Source organism: Carassius gibelio, chromosome B7, assembly GCF_023724105.1.
Source record: "Carassius gibelio isolate Cgi1373 ecotype wild population from Czech Republic chromosome B7, carGib1.2-hapl.c, whole genome shotgun sequence".
Taxonomy (NCBI): domain Eukaryota; kingdom Metazoa; phylum Chordata; class Actinopteri; order Cypriniformes; family Cyprinidae; genus Carassius; species Carassius gibelio.
In genome coordinates, this window is record NC_068402.1 from 6,589,741 (window position 1) to 6,613,455 (window position 23,715).

At 39.1% G+C, this 23,715-nt stretch overlaps 2 protein-coding genes and 1 long non-coding RNA gene across 3 annotated transcripts; all 3 read right to left on the bottom strand.

Moving 5' to 3' along the window:
• Positions 1–202: 202 nt before the first annotated feature.
• On the bottom strand, positions 203–12,429 carry LOC127962089 (uncharacterized). Its single transcript, XR_008154521.1, has 2 exons — positions 11,375–12,429; positions 203–1,964 (listed from the first exon to the last, which is right to left on the bottom strand). It is a non-coding gene; the product is annotated as an uncharacterized LOC127962089 (long non-coding RNA).
• A 2,545-nt stretch (positions 12,430–14,974) lies between these two features.
• Positions 14,975–20,394, bottom strand: taf6l (TAF6-like RNA polymerase II, p300/CBP-associated factor (PCAF)-associated factor). The gene is made up of 11 exons (XM_052560499.1): positions 20,091–20,394; positions 19,442–19,528; positions 19,177–19,327; positions 19,040–19,090; positions 18,818–18,912; positions 18,450–18,524; positions 18,104–18,324; positions 17,831–17,963; positions 17,619–17,747; positions 16,704–17,200; positions 14,975–15,696 (listed from the first exon to the last, which is right to left on the bottom strand). The coding sequence occupies exons 1-11, from the start codon at positions 20,235–20,237 to the stop codon at positions 15,348–15,350; spliced, it is 1,935 nt and encodes a 644-aa protein (XP_052416459.1). The 5' UTR covers positions 20,238–20,394; the 3' UTR covers positions 14,975–15,347.
• Positions 20,395–20,871: 477 nt separating this feature from the next.
• On the bottom strand, positions 20,872–22,726 carry cth1 (cysteine three histidine 1). The gene is made up of 2 exons (XM_052560500.1): positions 22,517–22,726; positions 20,872–22,185 (listed from the first exon to the last, which is right to left on the bottom strand). The coding sequence occupies exons 1-2, from the start codon at positions 22,523–22,525 to the stop codon at positions 21,241–21,243; spliced, it is 954 nt and encodes a 317-aa protein (XP_052416460.1). The 5' UTR covers positions 22,526–22,726; the 3' UTR covers positions 20,872–21,240.
• Positions 22,727–23,715: the final 989 nt, after the last annotated feature.

Sequence of the window (23,715 nt, forward strand, 5' to 3'; positions counted from 1 at the left end):
TTTGTTACCCAGCACTGCACCAGCTTTTGGGGTCTAACCTTACTTCAGTCCTGACCTACATACAACTCTTCTAACCATATCAACAGATCTCAGAAGCAGCTGTTTCAATACACACACAATTAAATACATATATGTAACCAGTTCTTGAAGTGACGTGCTGATGCAAAAAATTAGAGACTTCAATCTTGGTCAGACGGTGGGGTGGTATTTTAGTATGCAAATTTATTCAAAGAATATAGGAAATGAGAATACAACTCATAACTTGCAAACAGATTAGTAAGTATTAAAATCAGCTTCAAATATAGAAAATACAAATCCCAAAATTAATATAGTTTTAAAAGCAATCCATGTATGATGGATGTTGCCCAATTAAAAGTAATACAAAATGCATTATAATATTCAAAAGTAATCAAGATGTTAAAAATAATAATACAAAGTATACAACAATACCTGTATATCCAAAGTCAAAAGTTATACTAATATTCATATAATAACAAATAATATAATAATAATCATATCTGAGATGAATAAAACCTGAGAGAAGTTCAAAGTATTCAAGTGAGCCCGGAATCAAAGATAAAGAAGGTGAGAAAAGACTAAGTCCAGCTAGAAGGGTCTATGCTGAACTCAGTCTGAGAGAGAGAGAGCGAGAGAAGGGGTGAATTTTCCTCCTCTTATACTCCTGCAAATCTATATCAAACCCATGCCACGTCTCTGCAGCCACGTCTCAGACAGATATCAAAACCTTCGTCATCTTTCTCAGAAAATACATACTAGCCCTTGCAGCCTAATTTCAGTTCCCTATTTCGTAAGGTCAGCAGATTGTATGTTCAAAGTCCAACTGTCCTACCTCAGAAGATTATTCGTCTGGTTCTCTTTTGTTAAGAACCCACAGGGGGGGGTTCGAATGACTCCAAATAGCAGACGTGTGATGGAATATAAACGTCTCTGAATCATGCGGTTTTTAGAAGTATAAACATTTCGTGGAAATCTTTTATCTTTAACTTTTCTTATTTCCATATTTGTATAGAAGTCTTCTAAGTCTAAAGTTCAGCTGAGGCCTTCAGCACAGGCTGTCCTGTACTTTTAAGCAAGTAGCAAATGCACACATGACAGAAGTCAAAATTTGGGTTACATCAGTCCCCCACTCGAGTCTTGACAAAAAGACTCGCACCCAAAATCCTTTCCCTTGAAAATAAGATACATAATAGTCAAAGGTAACAAATACATATGCAGAAAAATAAGTAAGTAAAACATTTCAGATAAGCACTTAATCGTGTAAGCATAAAGGAAATATAAAAGCGAATGAATCTTTTCAGGTAGACTGCAGATACCTCTTTAACCCCAGCCGCGTTAAAGTTGACAGGAATTCTTCACCAAGCTGATCAGACGAGGAGCACTAAAAGCATCCGACCCCTGACCTCACCTGGACTTTTGCTGAGTCGAGGACTTACTACAGCATACCCTTCTTTCCATCTCTAAACTTATCATCATACTTTCTCTTCTTAATGGGTAGCTTCTTAAGATATTTGTCCTTATCGGATTGGGGTATCATGTCGCAAATTTCCAAACTTTCGTTGATCTTTTTCAACATCTCGTATCTTTCCTTACCCTTCACCTCTAATTCATACATTTCTTCATCACTGCTGGTAGCAATAGGAGTAAAAGAATCTTTTTGATCAATAATCTTGTGAGGCATCTTGATGTAGGGATTTGTAAATCTATATATCAGCTGGTAGATTAAAGCACAAGTCTCTCAGATGATGTAGAGTTAGCGTGCGATGTGATGACGATGCGTCCAGTTCTTGGGATCCAACACAGATGTCCAGCTACGAGCACAGCAACCTCTCCCGAATCGTCGATGAGCTGCACTGTTGCAGAAGTCACACCAAAGGGGTCACCCTTAGAACCAGTCGTGTGGTAAATATACGCAGGATAGGTTCCGTATCAGCATGCACTCATACCTGTTAAGTTTTAGAGTAGTAGGAACAGAAATATGTGGAAACAAAAAGAACACGAACACAAACACACACACACATAATGCCAAAGCGAAGCGACAAACATTACATATAACATTTACACACACACACACGAACAAGGACACAACAAGACAGATAAAACAACATTAATCACAATTGTTACATGTAAACATTATGGTTTTCAGTTTAATTTCATCATTTTATAAACAAATAAATACATTAGATCCAGGGGAACTCAGCATTGGAAACCTGGAGAGAAGTAAACAATTAATCATTAATCATTGTTCGTCCTTAGCAGCAATTCGTCTGATAGAGCTCACACCTGTTGGACAAATTCAAAGTGGAAACGGTATCATCAACAACCTAAGGAACAGATATTGTGAATTTTGGTTAATTTTGATTCTCTGGAAGCAAGTGAACAATCACTAAATAAATAATCGATAATTGAATCAATCAATTATTACACTCCTGACATAAGTCAGACCCTCAATCACCTCACAGAGGTTGAAAACAAACATTGATTACAACCTTAATTTTAGAAAGGGTACCCTTAGTCTATAAAAGAAAATCTATTGTGCACTGAGAGATATTGTTTAGTATAAGCAAGCTGTAACAGGGGCTTCACTTGTGCAAGATGCTTCCATCGAGTCAAGCCTGGCTCGATTTCAATGAGTAGAGAGAAAAGTTGGAGTAGTCAGCAACACTGAGTAAGGACCTTCATACCTGGAAGACATTGGACCTAAATTCCCTATTTCTGAACCATTACTTTGTCCCCCACTTGTACAGGATTTTAGCCGTTAAATTAAATGCAGCAGTCTTTAAGTCTCCCGCAATTTGGACGCTTAGGGCACTGAACGGGCATCCTTAAATGCGCATAAGGTGTACCCATGATCAGAGGGTACAAAAATAAAATCTACCTGCCAATGTGTAAAAGGTCCTCGCGGGCGAGGACTGTGGCTTATTGATATCATACCTCTTCATAATCGTGGCTTTGTTTGTAAATGATGGATATATCTGGACAGTCTGTCCCTCACAGTTTGTAACATCTCTGGTCAAAACCATGTTTGTTGTAACATAGTATAAGTTTTATGAACCCCTTGGTGTGCAATCCTGTGGTATAGATCAATTAATATCTGCTGGGTGGAACACCCTTTTCATTTAGAGCATTAATTCCTTCTTCAGTTAAAATAGCTCCTAACCTTTTTGACATATTTCATTATCTTCATTTGTGTACAATTTAGATAGGGTTTCTGATCCTGCACAATTTGGATGAACAGGGAAAATTCGAGTTACCTCTCCAAGTGATGCACCCCTGGCCGCCTCTCTCACAGCCTTATCAGCTAGCGAGTTTCCTTTTGCCCACCAATCATTGAAAGTACTGTGACCTGTAACCTTGCAAACCGCAACACTGTTAGGTGAAATTTTCTCGCACGTTTCAAGAATTTCTTTAATCATGGTTTGATGACTTATTGGCGTACCGGCGGTGGTCAGATAACCGCGACGTTTCCAGACAGGGCCATAACTCCGCACTACATGATAACTGTAGGCACTGTCAGTAAAAATATTCACATAAATGGAGCTATTTTCGCTTGCAGTTAATTTAAGTGTAAAATTTAAAGCAGCTTTCAAAGCATGCGGTTCAGCGATCTGAGCACTTTCTCCCCGTAGCGACCCTTCAGCCAAGACTTCGCCCATCCTCCCCTCTACTACCGCCCAACCTGTGTAGCGTGTTTCCCTCTCATAAAAGCTGCTGCCATCCACGAACATGTCCATGACATTTGCAAATGTCTAATTTCTGACGAAATGTCCTCTGTCACAAATAACCACCACAGCACAGTCATGTGCACTCCCTTCGTTGTCCATCAGGGAGGCAGGGTTCGTCCGGTTATCTGCAACAACAGTAAGCTGAGGACTCATTAGAGCAGTTTCCCACTTAGCAGGTCGCTGATTTGAGATCGACTTCACCTTTGTTTCAGGTAGCAAACGTAAAAAGCGGTGTGGGGTATGTAAAATAGTCTGGTTGTAGCCGACGATGTGCTCGGTGAACTTCAGTGCTCACTCTGCACAGTCCAACGCCATCAAGCATGGCATCTGTCCTTTCATAGAAGAAGGAATCACAATTGAATAATATCCATCAGTTCCAAAACTTTTGTCACTTTTATGCTGTCCCAGCACGCAGTTGTAAGCATTCGGGCCTACATGTGTCCAAATGTGGAGCGGTTTTGTTCATGTAACGCAGGAGAAGAGGCTAGTGCGGATTTGAGAAGAGTGAAAGGCTCAGCCATGTCTGCTGTCCACTCTAGAGGGAAAGCACCCAGAAGGCCTTCCTTAAGAGCCTCGGTTAGAGGTTCAGCCAAATCAGAAAAATCAGGGAAATAAACCCGATTAAAATTAAATAGCCCCATTAATGATCTTAAACCAGTGACTGTGGTTGGCTTCTTTAATTTTGTAATTGTTATGACCCGATCTGGAAGAGGTATTTCTCCCTCACGACCAACACTCTGACCTAAAAATGTAATAATGGTTGAAACAGCTGTACTTCCCGTTTGTTCAGGAGGAAGCCAGCCTCTTGAAGTGCTCTCAACAAGAGAGTGAGTACACTCAGATGCTGCACCTTATTTGGAGATGCAAAAAGAATGTCATCACAATATTGAATTATAACGGACGGCGCGCACTATTCTTTTAAAATGGTTGAATGATTGGCAACAATGGGGTTGCTTTGGTGGTCACAGCATTCAATGCGGTATAGTCTATAGTAAGCCTATAGTTATCATCTGGCTTTCTTACAGGCCACATGTGAATCACATTGAGAGGCACATCTTACCACAATCCCTTTCTCGAGCTGGGTCACAATTTGCCTGTGCCGCTCTCTCTTTCTCTCCGAAGAGGATACTGGAATACTGGAGGAGGTGCAGGACCTGAAACATTCAGAGGTTTAATTCTGCAAAGACCACCATCAAGTTTAGAAGTTGACCACAAATCTGAAAATTTCTCAGAAAAATATTGTATCATTGGAGAGTCAGTAGACTCTTTCTCATTTGTTGTAACAGCTCCAATGTTAAATTTAGGAGTTCAATTTTTCTGACGACTGGAATGGGAACTGGCAAAAATTGACTAACTATTTGATTTAGTTAATAAAATATCTGCTTCCAATTTCTCCAATATAATCATTCCCACTACAGTGCCAACTTGACTTTCTCCAACCCAGAATTGCACCCGAAAGGGTTTGCTTAAGTGTATAAATTATTAAGGGGATTAATTGAGACTGTGAAAAGACTGCCATCAGATAATCCTCGAAGAGTCATGTGTTTATTTGTAAAATGTAAATTAGAGTAGCTAAATAAATATGTAGCTATCCTGATCTCAAGTGCTTTGGTCAGCCTGTGGCATCAGCAGCTTAAGCTGTGCCCGCATGTCGACTCCCTTTCTCTGCATCACCTCTATTTTCAGAGCGAGGCCGTAGGGGGGGGGCTACTTTGGTAGCCGTCGCTGTTGCTGAAAAGAGGAACCTTTTTAAACATTTTTAAAACCCTCGCTCTCCATCTCGCTCAGGGCACCTATTTACGTAGTGGCCTGTTTCCTGACAATTATAACAGGTAATTACAGAGACAGAGGGCGATCCAATCGCATCATCTGCTCTTTTCGTTTGGTCAACAATATCTTGAGCTCTGGTTCCCCACGTGTGCCGTGTGTAACAGTATATGAGATTTCAAATCAACAGCTTCTTTTGTAGCAACAAACTCCTTCAAAGCTCATGTGAAATGCTCAGTATATTTAACAAAGGGCTCGTTAGTGCCCTGTCTGATCAATGTTACATTAGTAAAAATTTGGATTCCTGATCCAATCACATGCTGTACTTCAATACGCAGTTCGTTAAATTAAGTAGCAAAATCATTTGCGGTTGTAATTAGTACAGTTAGATTTCATAATTGGCAGCGTGTTTACAATGCTAGGTAAATCACGCACACCAATAGTTCGATAGACCCCCACTTGGCCACCTGCTTATAGCATGGTAACCTTGAATATAATTTCACATATTTGCCCCACTCAGCCTCAGCTCTTCCAAATTGCCAGGAGAAATAACAAACTATATTCACAATTCTCAGAAATCTGTTACATTTCTGCCAGTTATAAATGTCATCAATCTTAGGAGCTTTGCCTACATCGGCTCCTTTGTTACAAGATTTTTAATAAATCCCACATATCTTATAGCCTCTCTAGCTGCTTGCGCTAAATTATAAACCTGTACAATTCTACCATTTCTGTCTGTCAAAAGCCCTTTGACTTTCCTTATCCATAGACAACATAAAACACGTGCCTATTTCTTCTGTTCTTTGCAGAGATGGGACCAAGTCACACATGTGCAAGTCTCAAGTAAGTCTCAAGTCTTAACCTTCAAGTCTCAAGTAAGTCCCAAGTATTTTTTTCTTGGGCAAGTCAAGTCAAGTCAAGTCACAAGCTAGGTCAAGTCAAGTCCAAGTCAAGTCACCTTAATATTGTTATTTTACCTGCAGAATCTGATCTTAATAAAGTTAAAAGACAAGATATAAGTAACTGTCAGTAAATTAAAATAATTTGGATTTGCATTGTAAATACTCATGTTCAGTAAAATACATCATGGAATCAAACAAAATTGTAAGTTCCTAAAATTATTTATTTCTTCACTTCTGCCAACAGTGTTTGAAATGTTTTACATTTTCAACATTGAGTCCATAAAACTAAACATCCAACAGACTCCTCTCTGAACACCTCTCTCTCTCTCTCTCTCAAACACAGTTTACATACAACATTAAACTTTGTTACATTTCTCCTCTCTCTCTCTCTCTCTCTCTCTCTCACACTCTCTCTCTCAGAGTATAGAGAGTATATTGTTTCATACTTTTTTGTTATGTACAGTACAGACCAAAAGTTTGGACACACCTTCTCATTCAAAGAGTTTTCTTTATTTTCATGACTATGAAAATTGTAGATTCACACTGAAGGCATCAAAACTATGAATCAACACATGTGGAATTATATATGGAATTATATACATAACAAAAAAGTGTGAAACAACCGAAAATATGTAATATTCTTGGTTCTTCAAAGTAGCCACTTTTTGCTTTGATTACTGCTTTGCACACTCTTGGCATTCTCTTGATGAGCTTCAAGAGGTAGTCACCTGAAATGGTCTTCCAACAGTCTTGAAGGAGTTCCCTGATAGATGCTTAGCACTGTTTGGCCCTTTTGCCTTCTGTCTGCGGTCCAGCTCACCCCTAAACCATCTGGATTGGGTTCAGGTCCGGTGACTGTGGAGGCCAGGTCATCTGGAGCAGCACCCCATCACTCTCCTTCTTGGTCAAATAGCCCTTGATGCCTTCAGTGTGACTCTACAATTCTCATAGTCATGAAAATAAAGAAAACTCTTTGAATGAGAAGGTGTGTCCAAACTTTTGGTCTGTACTGTACATAACAAAAAAGTATGAAACAACTGAAAATACTTCATATTTATATTCTGTACTGTATATATACATACATATATATATATATATATATATATATATATATATATATATATATATATATTAGTGCTGTCAATCGATTAAAAAAATTAACTAATTAATCGCACAATTTTTTACAAATCGCAATTAAAAGACTGAAACTTTTTGGATATGTAAATGTAAAATGTAAATAATTAATGTAAACTCAAGACAAAGAAACTATTTAAATTCAAAATATGATTGTTTATTGGAATTTTTGTTTAACTTGTAACACAGATTTTCTCATGTAAACAGCAATAAACCATCAATATCCTCGAAATTAACTGTTGGCTTGAAAGCCATATTTATTACAGAAATAAAAACACAGGCATGTAAGTACCATTTGAATTTCAAAACAATCAATGCCAATAAAAAACAAAAATGATTTCCATGTTGAATTCTAAGTGGATTGCAAAAAAATTCCAAAGTATAGTCATTGCCAGTGCTTTAAGTGGGCCGGTATGCACCGGTACTCACCGCCACTTCCAAATATAGCTCTTGAGCATACCGCCACCTCTCCGTGCGCCCAGAACGTGCTTGTAGCGTACCGGTACGCTCATTTGGACATCTGTTTTAATAGAGGTTTTAATCTTTTTGCCGATTTTCAGAGCGCCCTTCACAATGCAAGCTTCCTAATTCATCCCACCCAGAGCAGAAACTACATTACCCATTCACCCTTAAGTTATACAAGTGAATAGCGCATGTGTCGCTTTTCCCACTGTTAAGTGTCAACAACTCAACGTGGCCGGAGAAGGTGTGTGAAACTCGTTGTGAGTTATACTAAAGCAAAATCTTGAGTATTTATTGTCTGATAAACATTAAAAACTGTCTGCGGAGGTTGAGTCGTCCTGCAGCCCCCGCTGGCTGTTCATTGGCTGCAGAATCTTTTTTCTAAGTTCTAAAAAAATACCGTAGACGGCAAGGCACAAATTTAGATATTCATTTATCTAATTAATCTATAGCCTATGCACAAAGACAATATGATCTTTTTGTCCCCTTTTTGTTTTAAAGCTTGATGAAGAGAGAGAGCGCAAGTTGCTGCAGCTGAGGAGGACAGTGATGCACGCGCACAGGAGTGATTGACAGTTCGCGGCACTGTGTACAAAAAATACTCCGCTACACAATTATTTCTTTATTTTCTTTTAAGCTTATTAACGTTAGCGTTACAGAAAGGTCTGATTTACGCACTGTTACAGTCATTGTTTTTTTTTTTTTTTAAACAATGACATTTGAGTTCATGATTTTAATGTTGCTGTTTCTTGTGGCAGACTAAATGAAGAGTAATGTTTCTTGTGGCAGACTGAAGAGTAATCCGGCAGAGTTTTATACTGAAACTTTCTGTCTAAAAGTCCTTCCTTGGTCTTATCCATATTTCTTTGCACGTTGAACACACATAGGCCACAACTGGAAATAAAAAAAACTGCAACCGCGTTAATTGCGTTATTTTTTTTTAACGCGTTAAATATTTCAAATTAATCGAATGCGTTAACGCGCTAATTTTGACAGCACTAATATATATATATATATATATATATATATGTATGTAATATGCACTTGTCATGACTGGGTAATCGCGGCAGCTACATTTGTTTTTTCTGATTAATTGTTTTGCTCTATGAGAAAGACAAGGTAACAAAATATTCGGGGCTTATGCCCCCTTAGCCCAGCCCTAGCGCCGCCCCTGGAATGCGTTTTTTTGACGGCCTGCTAGCAGATCATTAGGGGCTGTTCACATCACGTCTTTTGTGCGCGCAAGTTCGTTATTTCCAATGTAGGCGCGCGGTATGCGCGCTCATAATGGAAGCAACGCGCTCAACATCTAAACTTTTTCAGAATGCCGCAAGCGCACCGCAGGTCATGTGACAATAACTAACCAATCAGCTTCATCCTTTCTCGTATCAACGTTGAAAGCTCAGCTAAGATGAAGGAACAGCTGTTCATAGCTGTATATGGATTGTCATTTTGAAATGATTTTAGTAGCAGAGCTACTGCGAGCGATTTTTAGTGCTGCAAATCCATTTATCCTTTGCTGAAATTTCCGCGTTTTCATTGAGAGAGAGCGTGTCATGGATGCTTAGCAACGACAGACGCCCCAGGAGCACTTCTGCCCGAGCGCTTTGGAAAGACGGAGAAAGCGGCGCACCCAGCGTTTTCCACGCGTTTTTAGGCGCGAACTATTGAAGACAAAAGCGATGACCCTCGGTACCTCTCAGGCTGACATGTTGATGTGATGTGATATCTGATTTAAGTGGGCGTGGTGTGTGTAAGGTAGAGAGGGCATGACTGATGATAGTGTCCTGATCCAGTCTCGACGCTATTCTCAGTCTGCGCTCCAGCTGAGTAATCAACTTTATTTTAAAAAATAATTTATATATTTTATATTCAAACTGAAAACATGATGTAATTAACACTCAAGTCATTCAAGTCATCGTGTCTCAAGTCAAGTCAAGTCCCGAGTCTTTAACTTCCAAGTCCGAGTCAAGTCTCAAGTCCTAAAAATAGCGACTCGAGTCGACTCGAGTCCAAGTCACCAAGTCACAAGTCCCCATGTCTGGTTCTTTGTGATCAGTAATTTCCTTCAACCTGTTAACTGTCACCCCGTCCCGAATACGGGACGCCTGCGCCGACTACACCACACCACAATCAAATCAAATCCAATCCTGACAAACTATATACCATTGGAAAAGTCCAAGACTCTCAAATATATATTTTACCAATATTCTTGTTAAAAGACTATGTAGGAAAAGTAATAAAATTCATTTATGACAAGAGTACACACTCAGAAATCTACATTACAAAAGAAGACTTCCTCGTTGCCTTTTTCTCTATCACATTTCATAAATCATCAGAAGTGATATATCACTTGAAAACATAAAATCTCAAAATTCATCCTTTAAATCCCATTTTAAAATCAGACAATTACATTACCATGTAAATGGCACATCAAAATCATGTTACAAAATATTTTTGGTCATGAATTGTAAAATTTTTGGTTTGTATTATGCAAATTCAAGTCTATCTTCAAAAACGTGAGTGACCGTTAAGGGGTCAACACCCATTCACTCTGTCTGCGTGGAACCGAAATCTCTCTAAATCCATCTTTAACCATTTTCTGTCTTATTTCTTCTACATCACATATTCATTTGGAGTTTCTTTTATTTGAACAGGTGCCATTATCTCATGTGCTGACAAATCCAACAAGGAAAAGGTTTATTCAATTCAGATACACTTAATTAAAATTAATTATTTATCTATCTTAACTTATTTTTACTTATCTTTACTTATTTTTATTTATCTTTACTTACTTTACTTAATTCCTTTACTCATTCTACTTAATTTCCACCCATTTTTACTTAATTTCTACTTATTTTTACTTAATGCACCGTCTGACAATTTATTGATCTAAATTTAGTCGCAAGGTGGGGTTCTGTTTGTGTCGTAAACTGCCAAGTCTAATCCCAGAGACTATATCCAAAAACAAGAGACGGCATTCAGACCCGACCAGCACGCTGTAAGTAAACCCTCACAGCGCGTGTCTCAAAATACTGTTGCATTTTCGGTTTAACCCAAAAGTGCTCGCAATACACCCCCGGTAACCCCGCAGGATGTAAAGCGCAGATATTTATCCACACTACCAGTAACCCTCAATAGTGAACAACACATTTAATGCCGCGGATCGCCGTCTCGTCCCCCAGCGCGCGCTGATTTTTCAAATACGGTTAAACCACCGTCTACGGTTATACCACCGGCTATGACCCAGGCTCGTTCTCTTGCTGCAGTCAAGATTAATGAACGAGGTGGGTCCACAGATATATCTCCTAGACCCGGCAGGCAACACCACAGAAGCCCATAAAGAGAAAAAGATGAGCTACTCACCTCTCTTTATTTTGTCTTGCGTTGCATCAAAACTTAATGAAATGAAAACTTCAACGATCTCCAGCGGGTGCCTCCAAAACTGATGCAAAAAATTAGAGACTTCAATCTTGGTCAGACGGTGGGGTGGTATTTTAGTATGCAAATTTATTCAAAGAATATAGGAAATGAGAATACAACTCATAACTTGCAAACAGATTAGTAAGTATTAAAATCAGCTTCAAATATAGAAAATACAAATCCCAAAATTAATATAGTTTTAAAAGCAATCCATGTATGATGGATGTTGCCCAATTAAAAGTAATACAAAATGCATTATAATATTCAAAAGTAATCAAGATGTTAAAAATAATAATACAAAGTATACAACAATACCTGTATATCCAAAGTCAAAAGTTATACTAATATTCATATAATAACAAATAATATAATAATAATCATATCTGAGATGAATAAAACCTGAGAGAAGTTCAAAGTATTCAAGTGAGCCCGGAATCAAAGATAAAGAAGGTGAGAAAAGACTAAGTCCAGCTAGAAGGGTCTATGCTGAACTCAGTCTGAGAGAGAGAGAGCGAGAGAAGGGGTGAATTTTCCTCCTCTTATACTCCTGCAAATCTATATCAAACCCATGCCACGTCTCTGCAGCCACGTCTCAGACAGATATCAAAACCTTCGTCATCTTTCTCAGAAAATACATACTAGCCCTTGCAGCCTAATTTCAGTTCCCTATTTCGTAAGGTCAGCAGATTGTATGTTCAAAGTCCAACTGTCCTACCTCAGAAGATTATTCGTCTGGTTCTCTTTTGTTAAGAACCCACAGGGGGGGGTTCGAATGACTCCAAATAGCAGACGTGTGATGGAATATAAACGTCTCTGAATCATGCGGTTTTTAGAAGTATAAACATTTCGTGGAAATCTTTTATCTTTAACTTTTCTTATTTCCATATTTGTATAGAAGTCTTCTAAGTCTAAAGTTCAGCTGAGGCCTTCAGCACAGGCTGTCCTGTACTTTTAAGCAAGTAGCAAATGCACACATGACAGAAGTCAAAATTTGGGTTACATCACGTGCTTAAATAAAAAGACTATGTAACACACACACACAACAATTCATTAAAAGTAATTGACTGAACATAAATGTGCCCTCTGCTTCAGCACAACTAGGCAACAGCAGAATAGGACTATAAAAGACTGAAGACCATAATAGAAGAATATGACCTTATTGAAAAGTAAGAGGTGGAGCCAGTGAAGTGTGTTTATGTCTGACTGGTAGAGCCATCAGCACTGGGCACAGATTCTGAGTCACCGTCCCACACACAGAGACTCAAGCACACACACAGGCGCACACACGCACCTGCCCCCTCCCCCTTCTGCAGCTGTGAAGAACATGTGAAATATGAGCATCTCAATTTGAAAAATTTTATTGTAATAGGCTGCATACTTGAATTAATAAAAAAATCTTGTACAAATCAAATACATTTTAAATCATTAAATTATTTTGAAGATAAACTGTGTCTGTTAAATTACAAAACTGTAATTGTAATGGATGTATTTACCTTTCAAACTGCTGAATTTTAAGGGAGAAAAAAAAACAGAAAGAAAAAAAAAAAAGGCTAAACTACATGAGAAATATTTTAATATTTTACTCCCAGGATGTTTCACATGCATTTGGTTGAGCTGTTATCTTGAATAACGTAAAATATATGATAATTTTGGGCATTTTCATTCATTATACACTACTATTCAAAAGCTTAGGGATAGTAATGCATTAGATTTTATCAAAAGGGACAGAAAAAAAAATTAAAATGCAGCTTAAAGGAACAGTTCCACTCATTCTCTTCTATAGGAGAGGAAGAATTGTATACATTTGTTAAATCATCTAAACCATTTTTCCATTTAAAAAATAGATCTAAATTACGACCTATGCTCTCAATGTCAAATTCAGATGTTAATCCATGCATTAATGGTCTCCAGGATAGATTATTGTAATGGTTTATTGGGTAGTTGTACTGCATGCTTAATGCACAAACTACAGCTAGTCCAAAATGTAGTAGCTAGAGTTCTTACTACCAGGAAATGTGACCATATTTGCCCGGTTCTGTCAACACTGCACTGGCTACCTATTACATCGTATAGATTTTAAATCTTGCTTATTACTTGCCCTGAATGGTTTAGCACCTCAATATTTGAACAAGCTCGTTACATCATAGTCCTCCACATCCGCTGCGCTCTCAAAACTCTGGCAATTTGATAATACCTGGGATATTTAGTGCATAAACTTTGGAATAACCTACCTAACATTGTCCGGGAGGCAGACACACGCTTGCATTTTAAATTTAGATTAAAGACCCATCTCTTTAACCTGTCTTACACATAACACACAAATATGCTTCTATCTAAATCTGTTAAAGGATTTTTAGGCTGCATTAATTAAGTAAACCAAAACCGGGAACACTTCCCATAACACCCGATGTAGTTGCTACATTATTAAAAGAATGGCATCTACGCTAATATTAGTCTGTTTCTCTTTTATTCCGAGGTCACCGTAGCCACCAGAGATCCAGTCTGTATACAGATTAGAGGGTCACTTACTCACTGCAGTCACCCAGATCCAGTACGTATCCAGACCAGATGGTGGATCAGCACCTAGAAAGGACTTCTTCAGCCCTGAAAGACAGCGGAGACCAGGACAACTAGAGCCCCAGATACAGATCCCCTGTAAAGACCTTGTCTCAGACGACTACTGGGAGAAGACCACAGGAAACAGCTGATTCTTCTGCACAATCTGACTTTGCTGCATGCTGGAATTGAACTGTTGGTTTCATCTGTTCAGAGGCGAACTGGCCCCCCGACTGAGGTTTTTTCTCCATTCTGTCACTGATGGAGTTTTGGTTCTTTGCCGCTGTCACCTCTGGCTTGCTTAGTTGGGGTCACTTCATTTACAGCGATATCGTTGACTTAATTTCAAATGATTGCACAGATACTGTTTAAACTAAACTGAGCTGGATGACATCACTGTATTTCAATGATGAACTGCCTTTAACTTTCATTTTGCATTATTAACTAATGTTGTTCAGTTGCTTTGACACAATCTGTTTTGTTAAAAGCACTATATAAATGTTACTTGACTTGACTTGAATAGACTGATATTTAAGTTAGTCACTGACAATTGTCCCACCATCTCTCTCTTATTCACATATGTGCTTAATCAAACTTGGTACATTGTGAAGGCATCACTGGCAGGTGCCAAGTGCATCACTATTTTCTTTCAATTGTTAAGTTTTAAAAAAAAATATTACAGGACTTTGTAAACTTCTTTTGTGTTCAATGAAAGAATACAAAGCCTGATGAACTGCCCCTTTAAAAAGAATGCTTCAGATTTATCAAAATGCATAATCATTTAAGAATTATTCTCTGGAATTATTCTAAAGTAACTCCTATAGAGTAATGCATAAAGCAGTTTTTGGTAAACTAATTAAAAGGGGTCATGATGGGACTGTTTAGATTTGACATGCAGATTATTATACCAGGCTTAAGAAAATGAAAATCATTAGCATTATAAACAAACGGGATAGTTTAAATACAAAATAATAAAGTATCACCAAGTACATTAAATGCATTTATTTTTAGAGGCCTACATCATAAGAAAGGGCATTTACACACATACATACTCTAATAAACAAGGCAATTGTATAGAAGTATCTGTTCAACTTCATCCTGCTGTACTTAAAAAATAAACACTATTTGGTATCAGGTTCTATTATACTATCTGCAATACAAACAGAAATAACTATAAGAGAATCAGTAGAGCTATAGCATAAGAATCCTGGATATTGATTCAAAATAATTTCCTCCCATTAAAACTTGCCTTGTTGCATAGAGCATATAGAATTGTTCATCTGTAATTACTAGGATGCAGCCAACTGATGAGATGTCACTGTGATCATGCGTCTCTAAACACAAACATTGTCTGTGGATTTTAAAGCGGCAGGTGAAGGGAGTAATGGGAACACGTCCAGCGGCGCACAGGTTTGCTGACTCTCCCTATGACTGGCAGCTTGTGGGCATAAACACGAGGTGGGAGGGTAGTAAGAGGTGGAGTTGGGGTAAAGCTCGTCTGGAAGCGCCTTCCCTGACAGCGTCGCCCCATCTGCCGCCCACCAATGATGAAAGAGAAAGCAGGAGGTCCAGCCTGAGGCAGCGGGAAGCGGGCTTTAGGGAAAATGTCTCGGGATTGGCTGGTTGATCGTCCAGGACGTGACGAAGATGACCTGGAACGTGAGACAGAAGAAGAGGAGGAGGAAGAAGAGGAGGAGCGGGCAAGAGATCTGCAGACACAGGACATAAAGAGACATCCAGTGAGAAATGCACAACACAACAAAATGTGATCATCATCATAATATGAACCAAGTTTTGCTAAACATTTTGGACAGTTTTATGATTGGGTCAGTGTCATTTTTCACATTCATTCTCAACATAGGGATTTTTAAAAAGACTTTGTTGGAGCCATGTTCCAACCAGTTATGGGGAGAATCACAATATTACATTGTTTGTGTTTGAAAATTGGACAAAAAGACAAAGACACAAGACTAAATGGATTGAACAGCAGAGAAAAAAAAGAAACCCCATGAAACACTGCGAACAGCAATCAAAAAGTAAAAATAGAAGATTTGAAATGTAAGGATATATGTAAACAATATATTTGACAATGATTACAATATCTAAATCAACAAATATATTGAAGCAGTCTGAGAGTGAAAAGAGAATGACTTATGTCATCTTTTGGCAATTTGTTTGTCACAAATCAGAGATTCCTTTGGAGGATCATGGGTAATGTAGTTTTTCACTAGGAATTCCTACATTAAACAATTATTTAAAAAATAAGCTAAAGAATGCTGGCTTTAACAAAAGCATACACCATCTATTAACAATCTAGTAGCTCACACTCACAGTAGGTCTGTGTTTGAAGGTTATCATTAACAATCTACAGAAACTTGTTTTTGACCACAGGATAAAAAATATAAAAGGTAATTGTGACTTTTTCCATCTCGCAATTTAGACTTTTTATAGAATATCTCTCTGGACTTTCTCTCAAGAAATTATGATACTTTTTCTAAAACAGAAAAGAAAAAAATGTTCCTGAGTTAATATCTAGTTTATTTTGTTTCCACTACAAAAAATAAAATAAAAAATAAAACGTCATTGTGACATTTATCTCAGAATTCAGACGTTTTTTATCGTTTTACCGTTATATCTCGCAATTCTGATTTTGAGAGAAAAAAAAATGATAAATTCCCCTATGGAGAAAATTACTAAAATGTTGTTCAACTCCTACCTCCCTGGGACGGTGGCAGCCAGACTAGGTGGTTGTGGTTCCATACGAGGGCTTCCATCCTGTCGTGGGCTTATATTCATACTGGCAGTTAGCTGGGGCATTTTCCGGGTATTCTCAAGATTTGGGGCACTGCTTGCTGGCTCTTTCCTGCCCTCTAGTGGTTGGCAGGGACCTGGAGGAGCGGTGCCACCTAGTGGCGGGTCGGTGCTGAAGCGAACAGCCAGACTGTCTCCAAAAAAGGAGTAGAGTTCACAGTACATGGCAGGAAGAGATACAGGAGTCCATTCTTCCCATGGGCAGCCAGCTCCACCTGCTTGGAGATGGCTCGCAATGCCAAGAGGGGGTTCTGAAAGAGGTTCGGGAGGCGGGCTGAGGCCAGGCGAGTTTTCTCTGAAGCCGACAGCCCCTGTGGTAGTGCCTGGTAGAACAGCACCACTTCCTTCTGCTGCCAAGGTCAGACTGAGAGCCTTCATCTTCAGCAAACGCTCTACCGCCACCTTCAGGGAGGAAAGTAAAGTGGTCACTTGACTTTAGAGGTTTAGATAAGAGACATTTAGGCTGGGCTAATGATGAAGTGTTGGATGGAAGGTAGTGTGAACAATGAAAATTAAACCTCAATTTTTTACATGTGAGCTTCGCATGAATCTAGTGTCTTTTAGTTTTCCAGAGTCGGTCTCTTATAACTTGCAACTGGTAACACAAAATGCTCAAACCATCTTTCCAAACTTGCAATGAGGAGCTCTTATAAACCAGTTGTTGTTAACAAAAAAAAAGCAGCTTTTAGGACTCTCTGTGCTTTCCAGCAAAATAAAAGATGTGTACAAACATAGAACTTGAATAAAATCAATACATTTATATCAGCATCCTGAAATAAAACTTAAGCACCACAGTCACGGTCTAAAGTACTGTACTTACCAAAATGGCTCCATAGACTTTGTGGCCGTCTGCTTTCACCTGAGCGTTGGACACAGAGTAATCATCTAACACAGCTTGTAGATTCGCCCAGTAGGCAGGGAGGTGAGGATACAGCACACGTTCAACAGCCTGTGTCAAACACATACACACAAACAGTTTAATATTCATTAGTAAAACACATTGTGTTGTGTGTTAATGCAGTCTGTGTTTACCTTCCAGCCAAGAGCATGCAGACCCACTACAGCTCCATAGTGTGAACAGAGAGGTCTAACCGGATCGGAGAGAACCTTCTGCAGAGACAGAAGAATCTGATGATACAGCCCACTCACAAGATCACCATGTGTCCTACAAGTCAACATGAAAAGAAAAAAAAAACAATCAGTTAAACTGGATCGATTGATTAAAGTTTCAGGTTACCAGAACACTTACAATAAAAGTTCAGAATTTAGCAAGTATTACTTTACTGAAGGATGCTAAAGAAATACCAGAAGATGTGGCTGAGCAGAAGGGCTGCATAGTCTCTCAGGGTCCAGTGGTCATTGAGGGGGTTGATGGACGCAGCCAGAGGCTCCAGGATGCAGTACATGACACTAGACACCAGACTGCGCACATATGAGCCCAGGTACAGGTACGGGTTCTGCACCAAACTCTTCACCATGTGTAGGAGTCTATTTAACTGGTCCAGATCATGACTTACTGACTTTACCTAAGAAAGAGGAAAGAAAGACAGTCATGCATAATAAATCAAGGTGCACATTTTTATATTAATTACAAAAAAGGTCATTATTATATAAGGAAATATTTGATTTTGCATGCCATGGACAAACTTACCCCACTGATGACGTAAACAAAGTAAGGCAGGAGTGCGGCGATCTTTGAATTGGACTGGAGGTCTAGCAAAGCCACCTGATGGAAAAATAAAAACATTATTATACTAACAATGGAAAACACTAGGCACATTAATAAAATAAATACGCTACAGTTAAAAAGTTTTGGGATGGTATGATTGCAATGTTCATAATCGAATGTGATTCATTTGCGATTATGAACGCAATATTGCGTAGCTTGTCAGCGAACTACGGCTCTGTGTATTAAATGCCACTCCATCTTAAAGCACGTGATGGAGATTTACTACTAATCACAGAACTGGCTTTACTGACGAGATACACATGACGATCACGTGCTGTCCTAGTAAGTACCTTCATGAGATGTGGGTCCTCTCCTAAAATGGCTCGTGTTATTTGCTGGTAATACTTCAGCAGATCCTCTGATAGAGACTGAACAGCAGTGGGCACTAATAAGACAACACAAATAAACCAACACAGAATAGAGCTGGGTGAACTATTGAATACTTGCAGTATGTTATCTTGTTTATTTTAAGCCCATTAAAATAAACAGAAATTAAGATATTTGAGGTTTACCTGTGCCTTGAGGTTCCAGATTGCCTTTTCCATCAAGATATGACACATGCACTGCCGATGACACAAAGCAGACATGTCTTTTAAACAAATGCAAGATGGTAAACTTGAGAACATTACACTAACGATACCTGGCATACCTCGAACCATCGTCTCTGCACAGCCTTTGGGGATGTTAGTAGCAAGTGCCAACTCGACCAGATTTATCTCCCGATCCTCTACAAAGAAAAGCTCTCCTTCCTTTAATGGACGGAACGGTAGGGCATCTTGTGCACCATAGCCGCAAACAGTCTAGAAAACATGCAGCGAGTGTAATGCTGTTCTCCAGGTGTTGAAGTGTAAGAAACACCACCACAATGCCAATTAACATTAAAAACTCTTTCAAACCGAATGACGAATATATACCTCAGTATTGCTCCACCGTAGCGCTCGGTTGAAGTCTTCCACACTCAGCTTCCTTCTCTTTGCATGTCTCATGAACTGTGAGCTGTTCTGTAGTGGAACAAAGAGATGAAATGTACAAACTTAAATATTAAAATGTGTGACACTTTACAAAGTCTTGTATTACAAATACTTTAGTTGAATATAAACACATGCAAACAAAATAACATCTACAAAACCTCAGCAGGAAACAATTTATAAGACAGTAGCACAAATGAGCACTGCTTTAAAGCAAAAACTAGGTTCGTGTGAGGATGCATCTCTTATGCAGTAGTATCCATCAGCACAAAAAAGAACAAGACATCTATATGTAAAGAGCATGAAATGCATTTCAGATAAGCGTTATAATTTTAAATCTGGATTAACAACACACATTACAATTGCTTTAAATAATAAAACAGGTGCATGTATGAGAGCATGCAATGCATGTACAACAATCCGTAAAAGCCTCGGAATGACAGTCGTGAATATTTAAGCGATTAGAATGGCCTTGCTGAGACGGTAGAACCCATCAGAAACAGCTTGCAGGGGACATTAAAACACAGTAATATACAATAGCACGCAATGAATGCAATTCAAATATATATGATGAAGTCCTGAAGTCGTCTGTGACCTGTGTTGCCTCTCTGAGGCGGTAGCACACATCCTCGGCCAGCAGAGCTGCCACCTCCTCGCTGAGCTCCACTCCGGTGCTCTCGGCCATTAGTTTGATGGATTCCCGGGGCACCTCGGCGAAGCGCCGTTCCTCCCTTTCCGTCATATTTAAGTTAGTGAGATCACTAAATAAAGACGCTGTGAATTACATTAAATATTTAGAGCTAAAACGACAAGGTTTCATCAGCGTTATACTCCTACATTAGCACAAGCAGCTAATCTCTCCAGACTGGTATACAACACACTGGTGGAACGCGCCTGATTGGCTTATTCTCCGCGCATGCGCATATATTCTGGGCTCAGGTATATTGACTCATTTTAGTGAATCTTTTGAATCGGTTCACAAAGTGATCTTGTGGTTTCCAATATCAGTAAACAGACATTGAAAAAACAAAATATAAGCAACTTGTTTTTCTTCAGTGCAAGGCTATAAATCCAAAAGTAGTTAGCAAGTGGTGGAGAGCTCTTAAATCCTCTCGTTTAGACTATATTTGTGTTAATGTTGATAGCTTTTTGTGGTGTGAAAAAAAAAAAAAAAAAAAAAAAAGCTTAATACTCAAAGCAACCATTTTCCGAGACCCCGCCCCCCCAAAAAAACTTTAGCTTGGTTTTCACAGTCAGGGTCATAAATGCCTAACCTTATCGACACTTATAATCTAAGTTTTGCAAATACTTTCAAATGTTCAGTTACCTTGTCATCAGTTAGCATTGCAGTTAAAAACAATACCCACATACACAAGTCCTCTTAGGTGGTTTTATTGAGAGCAGAGGATGCAGATGTTTCTAAAATAAAATTTTAGTTTAAATAGAACAAATCCACAAGTTAGAAACATACATAGTCAAATCCTTCATAAATACACACACTGTTTAAAATGGTCTCAATTTACACTTAAGGGGCTTCATTCAGTCAGTCAAATAAGTGGCTTTAGAAGTACAAGACCGACTTGAATTAAGAAAAAGCAAGCATTTGAGAATTGGTCTCAAAAAGGTAGTTAAAAAAAAAAAAAAAAATTAGCAAAGAGACACTGTACACAACTACAAAGTAAAAACAAAGTTAATAGAAATTCAGCACAGTCACTGTTAAAGTTTACAGCAGTTAGCTTCTGGGATCATCTTGTCATCATCTTATCCACAGCATCTTGAGGACCAGCAGTGGCAGTGTTCTCCAGCTGCTGGAGCCGGAGGGCCAGGGGGAGCAGAAGGTCGTTCAGATGTTGGCTGCTGAAGGTGAAAGCATTGTTGGCTACTGCTACCGATGGTGGGGTGACTGGACCAGAACCATCAGGGTACACCGGTGAAGCCAACGCAGATGGAGGGGATGAGGATGGTGGAGATGGTGAAGAGCATATGTCCGAGGCAGGTGAAAGAGATCCCCCATTGGTCATCTGATGAGGCCAGGATGTGTGGGCTGAGTTGACACCTTTGATCGAGTTGGGAAGCCCATGTTGGAAGCGACAACGGGTGCCATAGAGACAGAAACCAAAAGCACTGAAGGTGTGACAGAGGGCACCACGAGGCTTCCACTCTTGTGACTGTGACGTAGGTTGCCAGGTTCGCTCTTCCTCCCCACCATCTGATTCTGAACTGCCCCCAACATGCAAAAAGTGGCATCGGTTCCCGAAGGGGCAGACCCCAAACGCACGAAAGGTACGGCAAGGCACACTCCTGCGTCGTTGACGAACAGGCCTCTGCTCTTTAAGGTTGTGCACGAAGAGACACCGTGTGCCATAGACACAGTAGCCAGCAGTGTGGTAGGTACGGCACAGCTCGGTTTTGTACTTGGGATGACAGGAGGGTACATGGAGGTCATGGAGTCCATGGGCAAACTGGCAGCATTCGGCATACTTGCAGGTACCCGTCTCAGCATAACGGCTGCACAGTTCTGTCTTGTAACGGGTGGAGCAGAGCCAAGGCGTCATCGGGGGTGATGGGGAGTCAACCAGGGGAAGCAAGGCCTTGGCAAGGGACAAGCTCCCACTGCCTAAACCCTCCTCAGGGAAGAAAGCCTCATTCAGGCTATCAGTGGGGAACAGAAACAGGTCATCTTGACTGTTCTGGGGGAGAGAGAAAAACACTTATCCAAAGCCAACACTAAAAATATTGCCTACATGCCAGGTCCATTAAAACTATCATTTACCATTTCCCACTAGAGGAAATTATATAATATATATATATATATATATATATATATATATATATATATATATATATATATATATAATAAAACACGCAAATTCAAGATACCAATTTACATTTTAAGTTGTTAGAAATGGTAACACATTTCATGCAGTGACTCAAAGTAAACAGCTATTACCCGAGACATTTGAATAATAATTAGCCACAGGTGACAGTAACAGAATGAAAAGGAAGACAAGATAAGCTTACCTCAAACATTTTAGACCGCTTTACAAAACTCAACAGCAGCTCAACAAAACTTGTTGTCTTTGGTCGTTTAAAAAGTGATGCTAAACCTGACTGCACTCCGGACAAACACTTGACTCCGTTGCTCTATCCCAGATTAAAGACGCGGACTACACCCTGTGCCTGGCAAGCCCAACGTACCAACAACTATTCACCCTGTTGTTTTAAAGCTGACCCGGATTCCGTTTCCGCGTCCCCTTTAAAATATGAATCAGCTGTGAAACGTCCGAATCGTTGAACGTTCGAATTAGCCAATCAGGTTCGGCCTAGGTGACCATCAATCTAATTTGGAACTAGTCTGAACTAAGAATGGGTTTGTCTGCTTTGCTGTGGGTGTTTTGAATTTGATCAAATTGGGATATTGCCGGTGCCTAGCAGGTTCTACTGGAATAAACATTTGACAAGCTTGTTTAGTAGACTTCAAAGCGAAATCCGAATATACACACAGGCCCATCCTGTATCAATCACCGCGTCACACCTCGAGTTGTTAACTGAGTGTTTGTCTGTGAAGTGCAGATCAGAGTCTTTCTATTATGTTTATTGTAAGGCTTGAGATGAGGATATACATTTTCCGAAAACAAGCAATGGACCATTACAATCTTAAATTACCCCACTGACTTTAAAAGGGAACAAGCTAATTTTGTCATTTCAAATACGCTTATAATGCTATATTAAACGTCATGAATATATATGTATATATATATATATATATATATATATATATATATATATATATATATATATATATATATATGTGTGTGTGTGTGTGTGTGTATTCAATATATATATATATTGAATGTGAAAGTTTTGACTGATTGGACGAGTAAAGTAGAATTTGATATTAATGTGCTTATGGCAAGACGTTTTAACATTTAATCTATAAACCGGACTAGTATCTTCGTCTTTGACTCGTGCATTGCTGATGTTTATTCAAGAAGTCAAAGCCTTTTGGAAAATCTATTTGTGGCTGTCAGTTCTGATATTGTGGCAGACCGCCACAAAAAAAAAAAAAAAAAAAAAAAAAAAAAACAATGTATGGGAAACACAAACTCGCACTTTTATAGCGAATCAAGACCAGGTTATCCAGGTACTCAGCACCACCGGTACTTCTGGTACCATAACATTTTCTCTTTTTTTTTGTAACGACTGATCAAAAACTAGTA

Excerpts from the sequence above, each read along its gene's own strand:
- taf6l (XM_052560499.1), bottom strand. The coding sequence starts at position 20,237 with ATGACGGAAAGGGAGGAACGGCGCTTCGCCGAGGTGCCCCGGGAATCC. Across the intron at positions 18,325-18,449 it reads TTGTTTACGTCATCAGTGGG|GTAAAGTCAGTAAGTCATGA; the intron begins GTAAGTTTGTCC and ends CCTCTTTCTTAG. Across the intron at positions 17,964-18,103 it reads CTGCTCAGCCACATCTTCTG|GACACATGGTGATCTTGTGA; the intron begins GTATTTCTTTAG and ends GTTGACTTGTAG.